This window comes from Euphorbia lathyris, chromosome 1 (assembly GCF_963576675.1).
Source record: "Euphorbia lathyris chromosome 1, ddEupLath1.1, whole genome shotgun sequence".
Lineage (NCBI taxonomy): Eukaryota > Viridiplantae > Streptophyta > Magnoliopsida > Malpighiales > Euphorbiaceae > Euphorbia > Euphorbia lathyris.
This window is the reverse complement of record NC_088910.1, coordinates 115,919,674-115,946,234: the sequence shown is the minus strand read 5'-3', so window position 1 is coordinate 115,946,234 and position 26,561 is coordinate 115,919,674. Positions and strand designations below refer to the sequence as shown.

General features: G+C 37.8%; 1 protein-coding gene across 1 annotated transcript; it reads right to left on the bottom strand.

Moving 5' to 3' along the window:
* Nucleotides 1-17,443: 17,443 nt before the first annotated feature.
* Nucleotides 17,444-25,979, bottom strand: LOC136210736 (uncharacterized). Its single transcript, XM_066002116.1, has 15 exons — nt 25,740-25,979; nt 25,304-25,434; nt 24,445-24,518; nt 23,620-23,697; nt 22,261-22,336; nt 21,854-21,918; nt 20,728-20,829; nt 20,337-20,426; nt 20,175-20,249; nt 20,008-20,040; nt 19,855-19,935; nt 18,812-18,850; nt 18,502-18,573; nt 18,178-18,222; nt 17,444-18,090 (listed from the first exon to the last, which is right to left on the bottom strand). Exons 2-15 carry the CDS (start codon nt 25,344-25,346, stop codon nt 17,917-17,919), a joined length of 1,047 nt encoding a protein of 348 aa, XP_065858188.1. The 5' UTR covers nt 25,347-25,434; nt 25,740-25,979; the 3' UTR covers nt 17,444-17,916.
* Between the last annotated feature and the right edge of the window lie 582 nt (nt 25,980-26,561).

Sequence of the window (26,561 nt, the reverse complement as noted above, 5' to 3'; positions counted from 1 at the left end):
ACGCATATTATGTGCATATGCTAGTTTCATGAACTTTAAATTATATCAAATGGATGTCAAAAGCGCATTCCTTAATGGTTTTATAAACGAAGAGGTTTATGTTAATCAACCTCCCGGTTTTGAAGATCCAAAATTTCCAAACCACGTTTATAAACTTAAAAAGGCCTTGTATGGCCTGAAGCAAGCTCCAAGAGCTTGGTATGAAAGGTTGACCAACTTCCTACTAACCAGGAATTATGTCAGAGGAAAAGCTGACACAACCTTGTTTATTAAGAAAAAGGGGAAACATACCTTACTTGCACAAATATATGTGGATGATATAATATTTGGTGCTACTGACGAATCTTTATGCCAAGAGTTTAGCAAACAGATGCAAACTGAGTTCGAAATGTCTATGATGGGTGAACTCAGCTTCTTCCTTGGACTTCAAATAAAGCAAGGTAAGAATGGCATATTTATTAGTCAGTCTAAATACGCTAAGGAAATGTTAAAGAAGTTCAGCATGGAAGAATGCAAACAAATATCAACCCCCATGGATACTGATACTGTCCTATGCAAGGATGAAAAGAGTAAGTCAGTTGATAGCAAACTCTATAGAGGTATGATTGGTTCCTTACTCTACCTCACTGCTAGTAGACCTGATATTCAATACTCAGTATGTTATTGTGCTAGATATCAAGCTGACCCCAGGGAATCTCATCTAATTGCTGTAAAAAGAATTTTTAGATATTTGCAGAGCTCAGTTGATGCAGGTTTATGGTATCCAGCCTCAAATGACTTCACACTCATTGGATACACTGATGCTGACTATGGACGAGACAAGCTAGAACGCAAAAGTACATCAGGAGGATGTCATTTTCTTGGAAGTTGTCTAGTATCATGGTTTAGCAAGAAGCAAGCATCAGTTGCCCTGTCTACAACTGAAGCTGAGTACGTTGCTGCTGGAAGCTGTGTTGCTCAAGTCTTATGGATAAAGCAACAGCTCGAGGATTATGGAGTAACAACGAAGACAATAGAGATCAAATGTGACAATAAGAGTGCCATTGATCTATCAAAGAATCCTATCCAACATAGCAGGATGAAGCATGTCAGCATAAGGCATCACTTCATCAGAGATCACGTACTAAAGGATGAGATCAAGCTGACCTATGTGCCAACAAATGAACAGCTTGCAGATATCTTCACTAAACCTTTGGCTCGTGAACAATTCAATACACTAAGGGAAGCCATTGGTATGTCTAATCCTCTTCAATAATCTAAAGTAGTTGAATAAATGTTGAGTAATTGTCATGCTGACCAACTACTAGATATTGAGCCTAATAGTCTATGCTGAGTTAATACAAATGCCTAGAAAAGATTCTGTGCTGAGTAGATAGATATATTGAGGAATCATCCTATGCTGAGTGAATATACATATGTTGTGAATACTGAGTCACTTAGAGATAGGAAATCCATCATCATAGAATTGAATACTCAGAATAACAAACGGTTCGAATTATGGCAAACCGGGCAAATATCCACTTGCACCAATACACCATAACACGTGTAACAAATCATACCTAGGAAAATGCGAGTAATGATGAAAACCCATGCGCCGAACCTGTCATAAATGACAGAATCCTTGTCGATTAGAGTCCCAAGATAAGAACGGCCAGTACATTAATGACTGATGTGTCTATAAATGGCGAAAAGAGTCCCCATTCATTGTTTTTACGCTTATAAATCGCCAGAAATCGAAATCTTCCCCTTCTCCCTAAATCTTAAAAACCCCTCTCGATAACAATGGCTTCCGGAAAGAACGAAATCCCTAACCTCACCACTCAGACTGGCCAAACATCTGGCAAACCCACTCAAGCTGACATAGCTGGGTCTTCAAAGCAAATCGAAAGGAATATGATCAAAGTGCACAAAAGGGTTGGAAATCTGGAAGTATTGAAGTGCAGATGGTTTTCTCAAAGTTTCATCGCCTCTGAGAAACCCTTCTGCGAATGCATTAAGCAAAACAAATGGACCGGCCTCTTCTCTCTCGCCGGAAAGGTATATCCCAGACTGGTCAGAGAATTTTACTCCAACTTGTGCGTCGATGAGGATGATGCTGACTACCTGGAGACCACAATAAAAGGCCAGAAAATCACCATAACCCCTGCCTACCTCGCTACATTGCTAAACCTGCCAAACGAGGGCATAGAGTTCAGAACAACAAAGGAGAAAGTCCCCAAAGAAACCCTTGACAAAATCAAAGGATTCTTCAAGCCCAAGGATCACAAAGGGGAGATACCAAGCACATGTATGGGGCAAGATCAAAAGATGGCTCACTATATACTGACCAACTTCATCCTCCCTAAGCTCGCCTCAGCCTCATCTGCCTCCAACTTCGAACAGTGCTTCATATGGCACATGTTGACCTATACTCCACTCAACATGCCCGTCTTTTTAGTGGGGGCCTTTCAACGCAGCGCAAAGAAACTCAGGCTGGGCTCCTTGGTCACCAAGATCATCGAAGACAAACAGGTTGAAACAATAGGCGAAACTGACTCCTTAGGGACTGAAATCACAGCAGCTCTGTTGATTGGATTAACATACAATCAACCACTGAAAGGATATGAAGAAGCTGCTAATGATGATGCTGAGTTAAACGTTGAGCCTGAAAATGAGCCTGAAACAGAAGTGGAAGTTCCTGCTGAGCAACCTAAAGAGAAGAAGATGAAGAAGAGAAAGGCCAGTGAAACCTGTGCCAACGACATCCATAATGTCCCAAGGAAGGTAAGATTGATGTCTAAAGAAAAGGTCAAAACTGACAAAGCAAAAGAAGGAGCTGAGTCAGCAGAGAAGAAGAAAAGGCATGAAGAAGAAGAAGAAGAAACTCCTGAATCTCCTTTGAAGAAGAGGAAGAGAATTGAGTCCATAAGAACAGTTGAAGCTGATCCCGTAGATTGGGTTGTATCAACCCAAGATCATGAAAAAGACAAGGAAGCCGCTGCTGAGCAAGAGACACATACTGAGCAAGAGACTCATGCTGAGTATGAAGAAAATGCTGATATGGAGCAGCCTCAGGAAGGAATAGAGCAAGAAACTGAACATGTGGAAGTCGAGGATCATGCTGAGCCTCATGAGGAGACAGCTGACACTCATCTGGGAAATGATGCTGACCCCTCTCCTCCGAAGCAACAGAAACTCAAACGACTCAAAAAGAAAGCTCATAAAGCTCAGATCATTGATCTTCTTGCAGACTCAACCCCGCATGAACAACTCTTCGGTCTGTCTGAGTTACAATTCTCCTATTTTGCAAATGCTCCTGAGTCCACTCAAAAGGAAAAACAAGCCTCTGTTACTCAGGATGAGGAACAAGCCAAGTCCTTTGAAAATCCAAATCCAACTGTTCAAGAAGGAGAAACAGAAACTGCCTCCATTTCACCCGCTCAGGATCCATAGATCAACATGCCTCCACCTCCATCTCCACATGTTGATAACACTGTTCCTACCAGCACTTTGCCGCAGAGTCCGGTCCCCAATCAAGATAATCAAGCTGGCCAACATCAAACTCCTCCACCACCAGGGCAAATTCCATCCACCGACCCAAACACGACCAAGGTTGACTACTTGAACGCTACTGAGTCAGGCAGACGAATCATTGCCTCTGCTCAATCTCTGCTTCAAGAGTTGAACCCTACTCAAGCTGAAACTGCAAATTCCAATCCTGAATCTTCCCAACTGCCCACAGTCACTCAGCTTCTGAATGAAATAAAAGGGCTGAAGGACCTGATCAGCATAATGACCTCCATTCAAACTCAGCAACCACGACAAGATCACATCACAAAGCTGTCTGAATTGGTTCTTACAATGGTCAATTATTTGAACTCCCTTGAAGGTAAAGTTCAACACTTATCTGAAATAAATTCAGGACATGCTACTTCTACTGACCTCCAAGGGCTCTTCACCAAGCTCACTCATGAATTAGCCAAGTCCAGTTCATCTACCAATGCTGAGTTAGTCACCAATGCTGAGCTTCAAGATTGCTTTACCAAGCTTCATGCTGAGCTGACCCACACACGTGACTTAGTATCTTCCTCCTCACAATGTACCATCGATCAACTGAGTGAAGCTGTTCGTCTGCTCAACCTTCACAAAACACCAATGGAAGTTGACCCAGTCTCCAACAGCGAACTCTTAAGTTTTTCAAAGGCCATCATGAAGGAGATGAGAATCAATAATGCCCAGCGCATATTCTACGACTCTGCCTTGCTTAAAATGTATCACCAATCCTTTGGTCAACTTACAAGTTCCCTCACCTGGCTGAGCAAATCTCATGAATGTCTGCTCAGCATGATCAGTAGTTCCCTTCGGGTTCCTCCACGTGTCCAGTGTGACAGTGTTCCTATCATTGACGGTCTGCGTGAAAGTACTTCGAGACTCCAGCGCTACGCAACTCATCTTTCCGCTCATGCTCGCACTGACACATTTGTGTATAAACCTAATGATGGCAAAACGGGGGAGACAAGTAGAACTCAGCCTGCAGATTATGCCTCAATGAGCAAAGATAAAGGCAAAGGAATAGCTAAAGCTGATCAAAAGAAGAAGAAGTAGATAAAGTCCACTGGATGTGTAGAACTTAGCATAACAATTTTCAGAAATGTGCTTATCCTTTTTTATCTATACTAAGTCCTATTCTTCTCAATATAAGTTGATTAAACTAAACTTGAACAAACAAGAAGTAAGGCATACTCAGTATATATGAGGAAATAGACTGAGTAACATATTTTTGAAAACTGACTTACATTCCCACAAAGTAAAATATCTTAAGAGTAAACGATTCAGAACTAAGACAAGGTGTGCAAATCTTACGGGGGAGTCATGTCAAAAATATCAATCATGGGGTAACTTATAACTGAGTTCCATAACTATGTATTTTGCCAACATCAAAATGGGGGAGTTTGTTGAAACACCTTTCCACAAGATTTTGATTTGACAAAATCATCCATGATTAAGAGGCAATTAAATTTAAATGCTTTGATTTAATTGTACTAATAAGTTTGTTCAATATTGAGTGCAAATATATATATATATAAAGTAAGACAGGTTAAAAGTCAGCATAAAGCCAAAGCTGAGTGAAATGGAACTCAGCATGGGAGAACAAAGAAGCTGAGTAGAGTAGAACATGCATCATAAGCTTCCTTCTAAATCACCCGAACAAAGCTGACCAAAGCAGAAGACTCCTTCTTGAGAAAACATACAGAACGGAGCTGACTAAGAAATACCTCAGCATGAAACTTGTACATTCGACAGAAACGAACGAAGCTGAGTTACAGTCAGAATAAGAATGAAGGATTCGTTGACAAGAAGACAAAATCTGCCGATCCTCTGCACAATAATTGAAACCTCGAAAATATAGAAGTCTAATTCCAAGAATCATGGGTCTATGGATTATTGGTAAAAGACAACTGACACAAAAGACAAGTCTGATGCAAGAAGACAAAGATCTGACGCCTGAAGCAAACAGAGAAAGGAAATGGCGGAACAGACTGAAGCTGACCAGAAGATGTCTGCTAAAAGAGTCGTTTTGGACTTAACGGCTAAATCACCTCAAATGATTTCAATCACCAGAAATTCATCTATAAAAGGACAATGGTGGTTCTTGGATAAAAAACAACTACAGAAGCAACAAAAAGAAAAATCCAAGAGAGAAAGATATTCAAAGCACTCAAAAACAAGAAAGATCTTACACCAACTTTTCTATTCTTTGTGTAAATGCTAGATTGATTGTCTGTAATCATCTAAAGTGTTCTTTACCTGAAAAAGAACAAGTGTGTAATCAATAGTAATATTGAGAGGTATGTACTGAGTGCTTGGTTGTACGCATTCAGTGGTAGAAAAATCTAAGTACTGGGTTGTAGTGCTTAGTAGGAGTTGAGTAGACGAATAGAGGGCGTACTCTTGCATACTCACTGCCTTGTAAAGGGTTTTGTGCTCTACCTTGAAAGAGCTCAGTATTGGATTGAAAATCCCAGGAGGAACTGGGGACTGGACGTAGGCAGAGAGGCCGAACCAGGATAAGTCGTGCTGAGTAACTTCTGAACTCTCTCTCAATATATATATATATATATGTATGTGCATGTATTGTTAGTTATATTTACTCAGCTTATAAATTGTTAAAACTGAAACTGAGTAAGTCTGAGTGCTGAGCTGGAAGCTGACCACAACAGTGTCAATTCCCAACTCACAAGTAAAGCAGTCTTAGTCAGCATCGTACTAAAACTGCCTTATTATACAATCAGCCGTGCTGACCAAAAGCTGAGCTGACTAACTCCTAAAATAACTTCAGGTCAGCATAATCAAAACGCAAAAAAGTTATATTAGTTCCTAACCCCCCCTTGGAACTAATTACTAGGGACCAACAGAACTCACTTTGCATCTGTTTACTAAACTCTTTGCACAAGGATTCGTCAGTCGCACCAAAGATTATATCGTCTACGTAAATTTGTGCCAGCAGGGTATGTTTACCCTTTTTCTTAATGAACAAGGTTGTGTCAGCTTTGCCTCTGACATAATTCCTGGTCAGCAGGAAGTTGGTCAACCTTTCATACCAAGCTCTTGGTGCTTGTTTCAGGCCATATAAGGCCTTTTTAAGTTTATAAACGTGGTTTGGAAATTTTGGATCTTCAAACCCTAGAGGCTGACTAACATATACCTCTTCGTTTATAAAGCCATTAAGAAAAGCACTTTTAACATCCATTTGATATAACTTAAAGCTCATATAGCTAGCATATGCACACAGAATACGTATAGCCTCTAACCTAGAAACGGGTGCAAAGGTTTCACCGTAGTCAATGCCCTCTTGCTGCCTATAGCCTTGGGCTACAAGTCGGGCTTTATTTCTGACTACGTTACCTTTCTCATCTAGTTTATTCCTAAAGACCCACTTAGTTCCTATGGTCTTTTGGTTCCTAGGTTTTGGTACTAAATCCCATACCTCATTTCTTGTGAATTGACCAAGCTCTTCTTGCATAGCATTGATCCAATATTCATCGTGCTCAGCATCGGCGAAATTCTTTGGCTCATTTACTGAGACGAATGCAACATTCCCGAGATACTTTCTAAGCTGATCTCTTGTCATCAGCTTGTTGTCGGCGGCATCAAGAATGGACTTCTCCGAATGTCCTCTTGGAATTTTTATTTCTTTAGGTAATGTTGAGTTATCTGGAATAGGTGTTTCTACGACATCTGCAGGAATAGATTGGTCAGCAAAGGTAATTTCGGGTTTGTGTTTACCTTTGGTCAGCCCTTGTACTGATGACTCAGTAGCTCCTGTTTGGTCAGCGGAAGCTGAGCTTGGTTCATCTTCGGCGGACTGAGTTGTCTTTCCTGCAGGGTCAATTTCATCGAACTCTATATGGACAGACTCTTCAACAACTTGAGTTCGTTTATTATATACTCTATATGCTTTACTGTTAGTTGAGTACCCGAAAAAGATCGCTTCGTCAGCTTTAGCATCAAATTTTGCAAGGTTATCTTTTGTATTGAGTATAAAACATTTACACCCAAAGGCACGAAAGTAGCCAATGTTGGGCTTTCGTCCTTTCCAAAGTTCGTATGGAGTTTTCTTAAGAATAGGTCTAACTAAAGCCCTATTGAGTATGTAGCATGCTGTGTGGACAGCTTCACTCCAAAAATACTTTGGAAGCCTATTTTCACTCAGCATTGTCCTAGCAATTTCAACAATTGTTTTGTTCTTCCTTTCAACAACCCCATTTTGTTGAGGCGTTCTAGGAGCAGAGAAATTGTGGTCAATACCACCAGCTTCACAGAATTCATCAAACTGTTGGTTTTTGAATTCTCCACCATTGTCGCTTCTAATATAAGCTACTTTTAGGTCTTTGTCATTTTCAAGCTTTTTAATCAATGTGGTGAACATCTCAAATGTTTCATCCTTGCTACTCAGCAAGATGATCCAAGTATACCGAGAGAAATCATCTACAATGACTAAGGAGAATTTCTTACCGCCCAAGCTGAGTGGCTGGACAGGCCCGAAAAGGTCCAGGTGTAGTAATTCCAATGGTCTTTTGGTTGAGACAATGTTTTTACTTTGAAAAGACTTTTTCGTTTGTTTACCTTGCTGACAAGCATTACATAATTGATCTTTTTCAAATTTCAATTTGGGCAATCCCTCAACTAGTTGTTTTCTAGCTAATTTGGCAAGGAGGTCCATGCTTACATGACCAAGTCTCCTACGCCATAGCCAGGAGTTATCCTCTTTAGACACTAAGCATATATTTTTTGAAAACTGTTTTTCTAAACTCAACATATATACATTGTCAACACGAGGGGCAGTTAAAATTAGTTTGTTTGTTTTTCCCTCGAGTATCCGACACTGAGTAGCATCAAATATAACCTGTCTACCGCTATCACAAAGCTGAGCTATGCACAATAGGTTGTATTTGAGACCCTTAACTAAGGAGCCTGACTCAATAGTGGGGTTACCTCCGATAGTACCTGACCCTACTATCTTACCCTTCTTATTGTCTCCAAAGATTACGTTTCCACCTCGTCTAAGCTCAAGTGTAATGAACTGAGTTTCATCACCAGTCATATGCCTCGAGCATGCACTGTCAATATACCAAAGCTTTGACTTCTCCACGCATCTCAGGCTCACCTGTATTTTAAATCATTCAAATTTAGGTACCCAATTCTTTTTGGGTCCTCCTTTGTTAGCATAAGCAGGTGCTATGTCATGTTTCAACTTGTGACGACATATATTTATGGTGTGGCCTTGTTTACCACAGAAGTCACAATAAGTTACCCTTTTTGGGTGACTCTATTTTTGGTCAGCACCATTGTGCTGAGCATGCCAACATACCTTAGTGGTATGTCTTTTCTTTCCGCAGAAGTCACATTGGACAATCCGCTTGTTATACCAACACACATCTCTTGTGTGTCCCCTTTTCCCACAACACTCATATTGAGTGAACTGTCTATGCTGACTAGTACCTGAGTACTCAGCATGGGACTTGTTTGAACCTTTTATTTGGTTCTGAAGGTTTGTGACATCCTTTCTCAGTTTCTTTGAATCTGATTGGACTTCCGAGACAAACTTGTGCATAATTTCCATGTTACTATGCAAAGCTGAGTTGTCTTGGAGAAGATATTGAAGGTCACTAAGTTTGACCTCTTCAATCTCGTCACACCGCCTGCTGAGTGCTTTTATTTTCTTATTACACTTTGTAGTCAGTGTATATAAGTCACTCAGGGCGTTAATCATTTCATTTCTAAGCAAGTGTATAGATGTTACCTCATTTGAGTATTCCTCCTGTTCAGATTCTTCAGAGGGGTCAGCTTGCTCAGATCGAGTGTGGTCAGCAGCGTCATCGGCCATGAAGCATATGTTTGCTGACTCGGTGGCATCAGCTTTAGATGATGTTGAGTCGTCGCTGTCACTCCATGTGGCCACCATAGCCTTTTTGCTTCCTTTCTTATCTTTCTTTAGATTAGGGCAGCTTGACTTAATGTGCCCAGTTTGATGGCACTCAAAGCACGTGACAGGCTTGGAGCTGTCATTTTTGTATTTGTCACTGGACTCAGCTTTGTACCTATCACCTCTTCTGAATGGCCTCTTGCTGTTCTTTTCATTCTTTCTGAACAGCTTCTTCATCTTTCTTGTGAACATGGCCATATCCTCATCATCTGATGAGTCAGCTTCAGTTGAGTCAGCTTTCATGACAAGTGATTTTTGTTTCTTGTCTTCTGACTTTTCTTTTGCTTCAAAGTTTTTCATAGAGATCTCATGAGTCGGCAGAGATCCGATCAGCTCGTCGTATTTGTATGTGGTCAAGTCTTGAGCTTCCTCTACGGCAGTTTTCTTAGCTTGCCAGCTCTTAGGTAAGCTTCTCAGAATTTTCTTCACCTGCTCTTCTTCAGTGAAGTTTTTACCGAGCCTTTTTAGCTCATTTATGATGTTGGTGAATCTGGCGTTCATCCCTGAGATGTCCTCATCGTCGTTCATCTCGAACAGCTCGTATAATCTCATATGTTGGTTCACCTTTGACTCCTTGACCTTGCTTGTACCTTCATAGGTTACTTCAAGCTTTTTCCAAATCTCCTGTGCTGACTCACAACCTGAAATCTTATTGTATTCTGCAGCATCTAACGCATAGTGAAGCATATTGATAGTCGAAGCATTGTTTTGTAATTTTTTAAGGTCATCTTCTGACCACTCAGTTTCACTCTTAACAACTTTCTCATTGTCAACAGTTTTATATGGCACATATGGGCCTTGAACTATTGCAAGCCATGCACTCATGTTTGTGGCTTGAATGAAGTTCTTCATCCTATTCTTCCAGAACGTATAATTAGATCCAAAGAATAGGGGAGGCCGACTAATTGATAATCCCTCAGGGAGTATCTGTGTTGTTTGGTTCCCTGGAAGGAAACGAGTGCTGTTCTCAGCCATTTATCGGGATTAGCTCAAGATTGTTAAATCTTTGAATAGTGAGCTATTATAGCTCTGATACCACTTGTTGGTCCCGTATGATTAGTTCCAAGGGGGGGGGGGTTAGGAACTAATATAACTTTTTCTATTTTAATTAGGATGACTTAATATATTTTCTTGAGTTAGTCAACTCAACTTTGGTCAGCACGGCCGATTATAGTGTAAGAAAGCTTTGGTCAAATGTTGACTAAAACTATTTTACGTATGAGTTGGGAATTGACACTGTTGTGGTCAGCTTCCAACTCAGCACTCTTATTTACTCAGTGACAGTTTAAGCAATTTTATATGCTGAGTAAATATGACAAGCAACACATACAGATATATATATATTGAGAGAGAGTTAGAAATTACTCAGTACGACTTATCCTGGTTCGGCCTCTCCGCCTATGTCCAGTCCCCATAATCCCTCCGGGCTTTTTAAATCCAATACTGAGCTCTTTAAAGGTAGAGCACAAACCGTTTACAAGGCAGTTGAATATGCAAGAGTACCTTCCTCTATTCGTCTACTCAACTCCTATTAAGTGCTATAACCAAACACCTAGATTTCTCTACCACTAAGCACTCAACACCGAGTACTCAGCTCAACACTCTCAATAATACAATTGATACAGACTTGTTCTTTTTCAGACAAAGAACACTTTAGATGATTACAAAAATCACTCTAGCTTTTACACAAAAATAGAAGGTTGGTGTAAGATCTCTTTTTGTTTTGATGTGCTTTTTACTTGTATTTTTCTCTCTTGTATTTTCTGTAATTCGGCAATAATCCAAGAGGTATACTTGTCCCTTTATAGTTGCAATCTGAAGATCATATAATTTGAATTTGATTTGCCCGTTGAATCCAAAACGGCTCTTTTGGGGACAATATTCTGGTCAGCTTCAGATATGCAGGCCAATCCTGTCGTCTGAATTCTACAGTCGTCAGGTTTGTCTTTTTCTAGCAGGTTTCGTCTTTTGTGCCAGTTTGTCTTTTAGCAACGGAACAGTTGACCCATGCATCTTGAAATTGGCTTTTGCGTAATTCCAAGGTTCTGGATTGGTGCAGACAGTTGTCGGATCTTGTCTTTTAGCAAACGGATCATTCATGCTGTCCTGAAGATCACACAGCTTGACTTTGATAGCCGCTGTCTGTGATTATTGCCAATTCAGATATTGAGTTCTCTTTTACTCAGCTTTCATGGTCAGCTTCGTTCTGCCAGACATAGTTCTCAGAAGACTTTTCTACTTTTGTTACTGAGCTCCGTTCCACTCAGCTTCTTGATCTTTAAGCTTCTGTTCTGAAGATGACTTATCTTCTGTCACGTTGAGTTCCTTTCTACTCAGCTTGTGCTGTGATCTTATGCTGATTTCGTCCTGTTTTACTTTTTATTTCTATTTGTATTTATATTTATGCTCATCATTGAACAAACATATTAGTACAATTAAATCAAATCACTTAAATTTAATTGTCCCTTAATCATGGATTAACTTAAATAATTTTATCAAATCAAAATCATGTGGAAAGGTATTTCAACACTGTCGTCCCCCCTTTCTTTGGTACTACCTGAAGCGAACTTATCCAAGGACTATCAGAGATAGGATATATGATACTGACGTCTAAGAGCTTTATGACTTCACTATTAACGACCTCCTTTATCTTCGGATTAAGTCACCTTCAGGGCTGGACCGATGGTCTTACTTACTCCTCCATGAATATCTTGTGGGTGCAAATGGTTGGGCTTATCCCCTTGATGCCAAAAATTTGCCACTCTATCGCTTTCTTACCGCAACCACCTGTGCCTCACATGTCAAATGAGTAGAAATTATTACAAGTAAGGAAGATGGAGACGAAAGAAAAACATATTTCAGATGAGCTAGTAAAGGTTTGAGTTCTAGAATAGGAGGCTCCTCTATGGATGATTTTTGTTTAGTTCGGTCATCCTTTTCCATTTGTCGAACCTAGTCGGTTGTCTCTATTGGTTTTTAAGTTGAGGTTTTGGTCGAGTCTTAAGCAATTCCTCTCTTTGTGCAACTGTGAGGTTTTCCTCTTCTAGTGTAGCTCATCAAGCTACTTCCTCAGCTCGTCGAGTTACATCTTCAGCTCGCTGAGCTGGGCCTGAGACCAACTCCTCTAGTGTAGGGATGGCAACGGTAGGGTATCCGCGGGTAGTGCCAATCTCAAACCCTTACCCGTTTATTTTTTAATTACCCGTACCCTTCCCATTACCCTAACGGGTGTATATTTTGCATCCCATACCCGTCCCATTTAATTCACGGGTACCCGCGGGTACCCTTACCCGTTAAAAATCAAGAAATAAAGCAAAAAATATTACAAATTTAACAAAGTATAAATTTAATAAATCATTCAAAATTGAACAAATTGAATCTTAATCAATAAAAATAAAGTAGCTTAGTTATATCACTTAATGGTCGAAAAACAAAAGGTTGGTGTTCAAATCTAACATCTTACATCTAAAACACAATAATATTTTTTAATATATAAAAAAATTATTACGGGTAACGGGTACAGGGTACCCTAGGGGGTCTTTCCATACCCGTCTCATTACCTTAACGGGTAATTTTTTTGATCACATACCCGTCTCATACCCTTTTATACAGGGTACGGGTAGTCCCATTAGGATCGGGTAGCGTCGGGTACCCGCGGCTAGAGTACCTATTGCCATCCCTACTATAATGCACCTTCCTGAAAAGAATCCTTAACGACAATGTCAGAAAAATAATAAAATTACAGGCCTCGACATCATCATGATACTTAGCGATTTAAAAATGTTAAAAGTGACTTCCTCTCTTTGCATTCTTAGAGTTAGTTTGCCTTGTTGGACGTCGTGAGTGTTCGTCCGGTTGCAAGAAAAGATCTACCGAGGATGATATAACTCGCTAATCTCATTCAAGAATTTGATCCTTAACTACATAGTTTTAGGTAAATGACACTTTTTTTTTTGTCTTCCTCCATGTCTAATACCACAGAATCAGTGGGGAATACGAATTTGCTGACCTTGACCAACAAGTCTTTAACTACTCCACTCGGATATTTGATCGAACGATCGGCAAGTTGAAGTGAAACGAAAGTCGGTTTTGGCTCCCCTTGGTCCACACTTACTGTACCAAATGTTTGGTGTGGTCCAAGAGCTCGATTGCTGACTCTATCTTCAGAGGTTGACCTGTATTGGGGTGGACCTCTAAGTACACTTTGATGTCAAAGTCAGTAAGATTGTGTGGAAAAGTAATAAAATGAAATGTAAAGTTTGTCTTTAAAAGTGAGAATAGTATTTTTTTTTTTTATAAACGGTTCTAATAGAGGGAAATTACCTTGCTGCTCCTAATTAAGTCAGATTGGTGTAAAATTTAATTACATCAATATGAAAACAATAATCTAATTTGGCATTAATAAATTAAAAAGTAAAGCTAAGTATCATAAAACTAATCCATTAATGTAGGGTAAAAGCATAAAAAGACATAAGTTGGAGTTAGAAGAATAAATTTGTAAATAAAAAGTGAAAAGAGGTTCATACTCATAGTAGTTGGAATATCCTAATTAGGTGAAAGTCTCTAAACCAAGAAATAAAGATATTAAAATAACAAAGAATTAATTGAAAAAGATGGGGCCCAAGAAATCCTAATCAGGAATAGGAAAGCAACAATCTAGAAGAAAAGGCCACATCAGCAGACAGTTGGCATCTGTCTCTTTCCTAAGCCTTCGGTTAGACCGATACTGCTATGTCATTATTACCAAAAACAAACTATTTTCCTTTTTTTTTTTTATATATTCATTTTGTCATATCGCTACCTAATAATAATAATATACTTCAAAAATGGCATGATAATAGTTTAATTTTATATGCACTATTGTTGCACCACTTTATTTTTATCAAATTATAGACTTTTTTTTTTTTTTGTTTTATATAAAATGTAGTGAATCTTATGTTTCTATTAATTCTTTATTGTTTGTGACCAAAACTGAATAAAAACCCACAAATTCATGGTGAAAGTCGTCTCACCGTTACAAACCTTCATTGCGTCATATTCCAATTTTTTTTTTCGCTCTAATTGGTTACTAACTTTGTTAAATTCAGTCTTGATCATATGCACCTTAATTAGTATGTAGAATTTGTCCATTCACTGTTAAATCTAAGCTTATTAGAACCCTAAGGTAGAGATTCAAAACATTTTGAAGCTTAGATTTAATAAGTCTATATCTAACGGTGAATGAGCAAATTCACTTGCTCATTAAGGTGCATGTGAAAATTCCTGTTGTTATAGTAATGTATTCAAAGGGGTCACTTTAGCACATGTCAACGAGAAATTAAGGATTCCACTCCACAATCTCTAGACTTTTTACCGAAACAACTCAAAATATTTTCCAAACATAGGGACGAACAATTGTCCAAAAACATTAGTCAGAAGAAATCCACTCCTTAATTCGAGAACTCGAAAAATGTAGTAGCTCCCACACTCAGAGTATCTCTTAATGATAACCTTAACTTGGTCCAATAAACCTTCTCAATGTGGAAACCATGCTTTTTGAGGACATATCTAACATGTTCTCAGTTCGAATTCCCAATTTTCAGAAATCTCCTTCCTTTTCGAAACCACTGATATTCATTTATGAACTCTTTATAGATTTTACTAATTGCATTGGAGGCCGAGATCGTCTTATGGTGCCCATTAACCACCACTATATGTCGTGCTCGGTCCAAACAAAATCTCTTCTAGACATTACTTGTACCTCCATCTTTAGAGGGAGGGATTTTAGTTTGTCGAAAAGGGAAAATCGTCCTTCTTCCGAACAATGAAGGAATTTATTCCTCCATTTGAGGATTTTGTTGACAAGTTCAGAATGGCGAGGGAATACATGGTGACTAATTAGTGCTACAAAATGGAGTTATCTAGCTTGTAGAGGAACTTGAAAGTGATGTTCAAGATGTGCCTCGTAAAGAATGAAAGCATTATCATCCATTACACTGTTAGCTCGAACATCAGGTTCGAGAACCTCTAACATGTGAGTTCCTCCCATCCGATACGCTATGAAAATTATGTCGAATATTATGGGGTAACTATAGTGACGACCTTGTCAACTGAATAACTTTTTTCTAAGGGAATGAGGTTGTGACGACAACAATAGTTAAAGCTAGCACTAGAGCCCCCTAGTAATTCTCTTCATGTCTCCATAGCATTTCCTTCACCTCCTCATATAATGTACACATATCCGTGTTGGTATTGTTGAAAGTTTGAGAGACAAACTCTTTTGTTTGCTTAACCATAGTTCAAAAGAATGCTCTAGTATATCACATGAGAATCTCTAACCTCCTGGTTTCTTCACGGAAATTGCCAGTTCAACAAATGTTTAGGAGAGAAAAAAGTTTGGGCATCTCATTAGGAAAAAAAAAAACTATGGATCTCTAAAAGTAAAAGTTCAATGAATTTATATAAAAACCATAAATAGGGTAGACTTTTTTCACTTTGAAATTCAAATACAAATGAGAAGTAATCTATGTGCTTTATACCTGACAACTATTTAAGTTAACAAGGTTCTATGACTCAGCCAAAATCTATGTACTTTTTCATCATTAAAAATTACTTTCAATTTTAGATTACATACACCTCCATTGACAACAACCAAACTGGGGATAAAGAAACAATGAGACAAGATTCATAATCAATGTTCAGTATGGAAGATAAAAGGACATCTGTTTCAGACCAAGCCCGAACAAAGATCAAATTCACTTAGGTCTATGAATATCATAATTAAGTATAAAATTACAACTAAATCATATCACAAAATTTAATTTTCGATATGTCATTATTCTCTATATATTATGATTTTACACCATAATTTAAAAATTTTAGACTCCAATTCATAAATCATAAACTCTAGAAAATATATTCTATACTTCTAATTTATAAATTCTAATCCTTAAAATATATTAAAAATACTGATGTTACTAATTTGACATAATCTAAAATTATGATTTGATATAGTCGCAGATAGTTCTTAAAAATGATTTTCCCATAATCCCATTCATTTCTTAAAAAAACCCACTCATACACAAGCCCATGATAGAGTTCTTTCGCTTTAGAACTCAAATGCAAATTATATCCAAGAACTGATGGAGCTTAAAAGGTTTTCTATGCCTCAACCCAAATTCATATACCTTTATCTATATACCTATTTGGAATATGGATAAGTATAAATAGTTGGTATAATAATAAAAATATGATAGTCGAGAATTATTATTCAATGTTTGATATACGGGATAGGAATAGAGATAAAATAATACATTTTACTATTTTAATCTTATTTAAAATACATATCATTAATTTGAGGGATAAGATGGACTTTCTCATCCTGTTAAAATCGTAGATGCTTATCTCACCTCCTTATATCATCCCCTTTTAATATAAGATTTGAAAGATATGACTCAAATCCCTATCTTATCTCTCTAAACTATCTTTAAAACAAACATTGTATAATTCATCTTAAGATTTTTTATCCATATTTCCGTGTCTTTTTCTTCTCTAACAAACACCTCATTTTTTTTTACTAAAAGTAACATCAATTTTACATCAACAGCTACACCCATCTCGATCGCAACAACAAACCTTGGGATAAGGGAGAAAGACAAAATTCATCAATTACCCCTTCACACCAATGTTCATAATGGAAGCCAAATAAGGGGAGAGGCTTATGATAGACTAGTATTTTCACACATTATAAATAGATAATAATACTTTCTCTCTCTTTCTTTACTCCGATTGATTATTAACTTTAACAAACGAACGTATCCAAGAAGTCCACCCGACAATCAACTTTTTTTTTGTACCACGTCAACATTCGGATGAAATTTTTGCATGCAAAATTGGTCAGAATGACTAATAAAATTACATTCATTGAAAGAAAATGAGTTCAATAATTTTAGCAAAAAGACACTTCAATAAAGTAGAATTTACCCTAGAAGTTCCATATCAAAACAATCACTTCCATTTTTATTCACTTTGCCAACCAACACAATAAGACGAGGCTAAAGTTTTGCAATTATATTATGCCTGTAACCTGTGTTGAGGCTGCACAATAACAGAAGTTCCAAAATTGATAAACTGAGGCAACATCAGTCTAAATTATTAATAGCACTGATTTTCTTCTATGTTTTAACATAATCCTACAAAACAATCTTTTAGGCCTCACAAGAAAAAGATGCAACCTTCGGTTTTCTTCCTAACCCCACCCTCCACCAGATTATATAAAATATATAAACTAAGAATGGTACGAGCACCCTCATACCGTAAAAATCTCTACAAAACCTATTACTGGTCTAGTATATCAAAATTTATGGGGAGTGAGTGAATTAGGCAAGGACGAACTAGCCCAGCAAGACCTCCCAAAAATAGAACTAATTACCGCATTAAATATAAACTTCTGAACCAAAGATAAAGCAAGATCATTGTTTGCCAGATCCCGCTTGCTGCAGTACACTGGTTGTTGCACTGAGAGTCCTGAAAAGAAATGGTTTTAACCAACTTGAAGTGCCATTATTTGTTTCATCTCGAGCACTAATGCCATTAGAAATCCCAGTACTAGAATTCTCGGTTGCTCCTGAAATCCCGTCACTTCTCTGAAAACAGATTTTATGCCATTGAGATGCCAATAAAAAGATAGATGTGAAAACGATTGTAAGATGTAAACTAAAAGTGAATTTAACCTTCAGGGATGTGGCTGAGGACGAATTATGGAAAGGGCGTTGAACCTATGAAAGAAAAAAAAAATCAAATCAGGGGAAGGTTAATTCTGAAAAGGGATTTAAGATAAAGGGCTATCTTCCATTCCACAAACTAGTTCCATAAGTGAAAAAATTCTTGCCATGAAAGTCACCCGGACAATTCCATAGCAATTAAAAGTGGCCGTATATCCAGCAGACTCGCAAAAAAACATTAAAAATACGAGAGAGGCAATCACTCTCTACTCAAAATATATCTTGCATGCTTTTATGAAGTAAAAGAGAATAAATTCCAATAGTACAACAAACCTCTATAGATCCACCAGAAACAACGGGAGAAGTTGGTTCACTTGATGGAGGAGGCAAAGGCAAAGACCCCTTCTGAGAAGGCACAAACGTACGACACGTTAAAATGTTGACCGAGATAAAAATAAGTAAGAAACCCCAGTAGTGAAAGTTTGGCAGAACAACTTTAGAAATTTGGTTTCCCGTTACTGATGTTCAGTTTTGAGATATTTTAAGGAGAAGATCAAAAACAATTTTAAGACCGTGCCATCTAGTTCTGCAAACATAGATATCAAATGCCTCAAACAAGCAAGAACTGTTAAAAAGAAACTACCTTTGATGAGAATGCAATCTGTGGTGTGAATGATGAAGCCTGCAAAATTTCGGAAACATATTTAACCAAAGGAACTTATGGAACAGAATCACAAAAGGGTATCCTAAATATAAAGCTATAACCATTAGCAAAGCGAATAACATGCACTAAAATTTTATTGAGAGACTTGATGTTATACAGTACAAGTGATTAATCAACAACTAAGCATCAAAACAAGGATACGTAAATGTGAACAAAATTAATATTAGGGCATAGTTATTAAAGGCGCGCCTATGGCGCATGGCGCACCAGGCGCAGGCCTTGGCGCCATGGCAGCCCCCATGGCGAGGCGCAATCGCCATGGCACGCGCCTGGTGCGCCATTTTGCGCCAAATGCAGTTGCCAAAGGCGCACCAAGGCGCGCCTTGGCAGTTAGAGGCAGTTATGGGCAGTTTTTTGGTAGTTACTTTATATATCTAGAATGGAACACATGTTATATTAACAAAAAGTATTAAAAAGGAGAGAGATTATAGGTTTTAAACTAAGTAGAAGACGAAGAGACTCTTTGAAGAGGAAGAGACAGAGTCATTTGAAGAGTAAGAGACAGAGTCATTAAAAGAGGAAGAAGTTTACTAGAAAGAAAACACATTAAACGGATTCAAACAACAGAAACAAAGAAGCCAAAGGGAATTCAACTTTGATGATCAATAGTTTGATGATGCCTTAGATGAGGAGTGTGATAGTGATGATGAGGAGTGATGGATTTGTAGAGTTTTGATTAGGAGTAGAACTTAGGAATTAGTATTCAACTTTAAAGTTTTCTAATATGGGGTTTATTTTGCATTTTAAAATTTATTTATGCTTAAGATATTTTCATGATTTAGTTTTATGTTAGTTTTATATTTTTATTTTTTTAAGTGCGCCTTGTCTCACTATGGCGCGCGCCATCGCCATGCGCCATGCGCCATGGCTCCAGGACCCCTTGCGCCTTAGTGCGCCATGCGCCTTTAATATCCGTTATAGATGAGGAGAGCAAAGCCAATTCAAGAACAAAGGGTACATGCCTGAGTATTCTCTTCAAGCAAGTTATTATCCAATTTGTTGGCATAGCCGACCAACTTCTTTACTCCAAGGTTTGTCAAGTCCTAAACCGATGAATGAAATCAGTAACAGTTACCATAACATAAGCAACATACTTCCAACACGATAACAATTACCTGCTTCCCTTCTATTCTGCTGATTTTAAGTTCCTACAAAATTGAGAAAAAGAATAAATTCATATAAGCTCTATTCAAGTTCAAAAAACAGGTCCATGGAATCAGATGATAAAGGTTCAAAGGGGGAAAAAAGTAGAAGAAAACAACTAATCTAAAAGGTTGCTTACCAGGGTTTCAACTGCAACACGAACATATCGAACATCATGACCAATCCTTCCTGAATCTTCCAATAGCTCAGTAACCTAGGAAAGTGACAGATACTTTGTTTAAGTCTAACCATCCATTACATGAAACTAAGTTTTCAGAGATAATATCCAGCTAAGACCCACCTTCTCTTGTGTATTAGCAGTGAGTGAAGCAACCTCATTCAAATTAGAATCAACACGATCAATATCTGAAGATAACTCCCTCCGGGTAGTCTATATAAAAAAAGATAGCATAAGCTTATATTACTGACATGTATATTAGCGTACATATCAATATTCCTTGGTTTACACCTGCAAATTACAGATACGAAACACAATTTTTAAGCAGAATTTAACATATGAGTGAAAAGGACAGAAGCAAATAGGTAGAGGGAGGACTCCTCAAAACTTGTACGGAAAAGAAGTAGCAAACGACATAAGAGTGGTGAAGGGTGTGGCTGCAAGTGGTAAGGCATGATATTCAAGTGTAACCTTCTCCTTATGAAGAAATAAAATATACAATATAAACCCTCACCCTGATTGATGCATAAACACTCTCAAGTTGTTGCGCTACAGAAGTGCAAGCATCAGATAGACTTCGTCTTGTTGCAAACATCATGTCAGGAAGCTTCCAGCCCTGAAAACATAAAACAATTCAGAGCATGGACAAACACATGATAAAAGGATGCTGAAAGACAACATCAGTAATGCAATAACTAATCTGCTTCTCTTCCATGCCTAGAATGCATTCAGCTAAAAAATCTGCACTCACAGCGAATAAAAATCAAATTCAATTGTTGAACCGGCTTATTCAACACTGGATATGTCTTTCAGAAACTCCCATAGCCAAGACGTGGATATGTTGGAATTATCAGAAAATCCATGGAAAAATAAGTGATTCTGGCCCACCAAAACATAACTATATTCAAAATTTGTAGCTCAACCAAGAAAAATAAGTTTGTAATGCGAAATTAATTTTATTACATATAAATATATCCCAAGGAGAGGGCGAGCCTTGGCGCAACGGTAAAACGTTGTTGTCGTGTGACCAGAGGTCACGGGTTCGAGTCTTAGGAGCGGCCTCTTGCCAATTAAATTGGCAAGGGAAGGCTTGCCCCCAATACACCCTTGTGGTGGGACCCCTCCCCGGACCCTCGCTCAGCGGGGACGCGTAATGCGACCGGGCCGCCCTTTTTTTTTATAAATATATCCCAAGGACTACAAATAGGGTTTCATGGGCAATTAAAGGAAAACTGTATGATCTTTATGTTATCACAATTGCACTCTAATATATTTCAGAAAATAGAGTCAAGCGAACTAGAAAACAAGCCATTGAAACAAGCATCAACAGAAAAGACATTTAAAAAGCAATGTATTTGGTTGTTGAGATGTCATTCCACCAATATAGGCCATAGTGTTGGTCATACCTAGCTAAAATCATGAGCAAAGACAACATCAACAAGTAAAAATTTGTTAAAATCCAGATACTTAGATAGCTCAGAATAGAGACAGAAAAACTGTGGCCAAATTGCAAATATCACGAGATTTGAAAAATGCTATCTGGCTGTAATAGCACTGAAGTGCCTTGGCTAGTATGGATCATGAATGTGCAAATAACTACCTATCCACTATCAGATGTACCTTTAAGAAAAAAGCTTTACCTTCCACCAAATATAGCCGTAGCCAACTGTAACCACAACAACGATTATTCCATATTTGCTTGCACCTGCACATCATTTGCACATGTAAGAACTCGAAGAGACTAGCAAGTAAGAAGTCCAATATGAAACAACTTTAACAAATATAAATAGAGGAACACTGCCTGTTAGACCACCCAATAAGTCATAAAAAATCGTGATAAGCTAGTTATTATTGTGGTCGAATAAAGCAATTTGATAAGAGGATCTAGTAAGACTTCTCAATCTCAAAAAAGTGAAACCTTATTGCATTTTTATTCTCAAGGTATCTATATGCTGTCTCTCTCTCTCTCTCTCTCTCTCTCTCTCTCTCTCTCTGTGTGTGTGTGTGTATGTGTCATTATACATAAGAGAAGGAACAAAACCCTAACCTTTCTGACTTGCATTTACAATTGTAATTGATCTGTTTGATGCTAACATTTGCAGCTCCTGCCGAAGACTGTTAACCTATAAAAATGAAAAGGCACAAATACATTCACAACTTTTAGCAAACCTTTCCAATAGTGAACAACATATAATCTTATTGAATGAAATGATAAGCATACTTAAGAACAAAAGAAAACTGAGGCAAAATAGACATTTTAAGTATCAAAACTTAATCTCAACTAATAAGCAGTGCATATCTTATTTCGTAGAGAAAGGCTTGGAGTACTTAATGAAATTATGAGCATACAGATAGCAAAATATTTCTTCCTAACTTAGGAGCTATGATCATTGATTTGTTGCAATAATTTTCTCCACCATTGAGCAGGCATTGAATATCTTTTGCAAAAAATTAACTGCTCTGTCTCTTCTTCCCTTTTATCTTCCTTCTTGCACCTCTCTTTGCTGCATAAAGTATCAAAGTCCTAAACACATCCAAGTTCCTAATTCGCTTGCAAAGTCCGCTAGCCAAGCCCCAACATTAAAATTACTTTATGGCACAGGCACAAAAATTCCACCCAAAAATCATAACCATAGCCAACAGGAAAGGAGAAGATAGCAATTCACTTTTGAAGATCTAAGCATGCATCCTCAAACAAATGCCCATAGTTGTGAAACGCGCAAGGCTCAAGCGCACGCCTGAGCGACACAAGGCGCACCAAAACAACTAAGATATAAATTGTAAATAATAACACTTAACATTTCTAAAATGACACAAATAGTCAAATAACAACAATCTTAATCATAAAATGCATGAGATAAATTCTAATTAACTACTAAAACATAATTATAATTCATAATAAAATTTAGAACGAAAGACCAAAGCTCAATTTCAACTAAAGACTAAGTTAATAACTAATAGTCTAATAATAATTACTTTTCCTCAAGCAAGACTAAACCCTTTAGTCTTTAATAGTCCCTATTCATCATCAGTGGAAGAGAAGCTGCTAAGTGTTTTGGCTTTTCTGTCCTTTAGAATCGCATCTCAACTCTTTCCTTTCCTTTTTTTTCTAACTTAATCTGATCCCTTCATCACAAAGACTTTCTATGGCTGTGATTAGAAACTTAAGAAACCCTAAAAAAACCTACAATTGTAGGTGCGCCCCCACTCAAGGTGCACAAAGGCGTGCGCGCAGCTGACATCACCCGCCTCACACACACAGAGGCGCTGACCCCTGAACCTTGCTTTTAACAACTATATGAATGCCAATCACTCTGTGTATTCAACTAACATCTAAGCAACCATTTTTTTATCTGAAATTAGACAAAAACATGAAAATCCACAATATAAACATTAACAGGCAAACCTGAGCCATTAAAGAGTCATTATGCGGCTTGCTAACTGATGAAGTAGAATCATCCCTTCTAATCTGCTTCAAACCAATCTGCAGTAGAAGGTAAATCATTAGTATTAGCATTGACCGTATTGAGGCATTATTTGTAACAGAAAAATAACCACTTTAACCCCTGTAGAAAATTTTACATTGTGCTGTTTCATTGTAAAGCTAAAGATTGATTCAAGCTATTTTCCATTTTTCTAGCATCTAGAGTTTTAGTGTGAGAAATTAATTTGATTCTAGAGGAGCCAGACCATGAGGATTTTGTACCCACCAGAACTGTTTATAGTAAAATATAAATAAAATATCACAAGAAAGAATAAGTTGCAGGGACATTTAGTAAATGATGACAGCTGGTAGCAGTTGAAAATGATCGATAGATGAGTGCATATACGGCACGCTGAAGTAATCTCATGTAGATTTCTATCCTCTTTTTATGGTCTACAAATCCATTAATTCCATGTGGCTTAAAACTACCCTTTACAATCATAATGACAACTTCACCTTCAAATGAAGAGAGAGATTTCCCACCAACCAATTCCCAAATACACCCCTAAATATCAGAAATGTACCAAGAGCTGGAGAGAGAGAGAGAGGTTATAAAAAAAAAAAAAAAAAAAAGCACAACAAAGACGTAAAGAAGCTAAAGAAAAGAAGAGTAAAATATTTAATACAAATCCTACAAAATAAAAATAAAGAGACACCTGCAAAGATTTAAATAAAAGAACAAGAGTGCATACTGCAATTACATTTGGGCATGTCAAATTCTCACAATAGCTTTAGTTCTACATGTACCTTAAAAGCACCTGAAACAATGTCAGGAAGACCAGGCAGGCGCCCCTCTTTCACGAGAACTGAGCCAATTATTCCTAAAAGAATGCCAAAATTGGTAAGCAGTAAATTAATTCCAGTAAACAAATGATACAACTTTGACATAGATGATAGAACTAAAGGGGGAAAAAGAATTTTAAGTTACAAATCAGATCTACTTTATATTGCTTAACCTAGCAAAAGGAGACTAGTTCAGCTTCAGCATTTTAATATGCATAATAAATAAATATATGAAAGGGGAAAGGGAATTTTACAGCGACATGGAACCATTAAAGCACATTGCTTACCAAGTTCAATCGCATTCCAAAAGAATTAAAGAATACAATTCAACTGACCAACTATTGCCCTCTAGGAAGCACTACTTTTAGGAGGTTAACATACGAGTGTCAAACACTCCCGGCAATACACACACCCGTCATTCCAAAACAAGTGTCCCCTCTTTCATTTTTTTTTCATATAGGGACACTTCAGGGACACCGCTTCTGAATTAGTTAAAGAAGAGCTAAGTCTCAGACCACAAAAAAAAGTCGGTCCTTTTCAGATGCCATCCCAGTCAATCAATCACAACTCTAACTACTTTAGGATTTTGAACCAATACCAAGTTCAACAAAGCATCAATGAAAATCAAACGGTAAGCAGAGCAGAAACAGAAAAACTGCTAGCTAAAACAGTTGATATATAAAATACCAAATAAAACAGCTACACACACCAAGCATTCAAACGCACATCAAAATCAAACCTAGGTGTGTTATGAAAATGATCAATCAATGAGAAACAAAAGCCTAAGACATGATCAAAGGAAGAAGGGACAAATTGTACGGACCTGCACCAACAAGGATGCCCAACTTGGCGAAAGGAAGAGCCATGGCCTCAAACTCTTACCATAAGAATTGTCAGATACAGTATCAATTGTACCTACCTCTGTAGGTCGCCTCTATTCACCATCAGAGAATCCTGTAACAGAGAAAATTTTAAATAAATAAAAACCAAGACTCTTTTTCATATTTGTGTTATCTTTTCTATCGGATTTTGCTTTCCGTCACTGAGGAGCTGGCAATCATAAGTAAAAGGCAGGCAGGGTTCTCAGACTCTTCAGAATAAATACATGATCGACGCTCAACGAACAACAAAAAGTATAACTACAAAGAGGAATGGCAAAGAAGCTAGTGGAAAGAACAAGCAGAATTATCACTATTACTGGCTTCGATGATAAACAAAGAACATAATCATGAACATAAGGGTAATGAGACAAAATTCACCTCAAAATCAAGAAGTTTCAGCCGACGCCTACTCGGTTGGGTTGTTGGGAGTTGCTGCAGCAGAGAGGCTCGTTGAAAAGTGACAGCTATGGACTGGACTGCCTCGGAGTGAAAAGAAGGTGTCGAGGAGCTGAAAAATGGGGGAGGAGATGGGGAATTTGTAATGATCGCGTGACGTGAAGCTGAGGACTTTCAGAATAGGGCAATGACCATGGAAATAGAGGAATTGTCGAAATAGGGTTATCATCCTTTGTTAGGTTTTTTCGTTTATTTATGTATTTATTTATTGTGTAAACTACACCATGGCCACTGAACTATAACCCATTTTCACATTATGGTAACTAAACTTCAATTCTTTCTGGTATGACCATCGAACTTTACACCTTATTACACGAGTGGCCAATGCCACAGTTGACCATCAATTTTGCACCATTGACCCCATTATGACCGAATGTCTCTCTCCCTTCCCCTTTCTCAATAATTTTCTACCCATTTTACCTTATTAATACATATGGTTCTCTCTCTTCTATTTCCAACCCCTCACTTTGGTATGCATTCACTTTCTCTCTCACTGTCTCTCTTTCTATCTCTGGATTCTCTTTCTCTTTCACTCACTATGTCTTCCATATTACAATCTACTTCATCCAATTTTAGAATGTATGTATGCGATTGTGTTAGATTCTCCATTAAAAACTTCATGGAGTGATTCAAACTCTGGCAGGAGATACTTCAATTACAGGAATTATGAGGTAAGTAAGTGGAGTTTGAGCTTCATATGTGTTGTTTTTTATTTAGGGTTTTTGGTTGAAATTAGGGTTTTTA

Bases quoted from the DNA above. Each gene is read 5' to 3' on its own strand.
- LOC136210736 (XM_066002116.1), bottom strand. From the start codon at position 25,346: ATGGCTCTTCCTTTCGCCAAGTTGGGCATCCTTGTTGGTGCAG. The intron at 21,919-22,260 runs GTTAGGGTTTTG...AATGATGTGCAG, and splicing joins TGTAAATGCAAGTCAGAAAG to GTGCAAGCAAATATGGAATA. The intron at 20,250-20,336 runs GTGGGTCTTAGC...TCACTTTCCTAG, and splicing joins CTGCTAATACACAAGAGAAG to GTTACTGAGCTATTGGAAGA.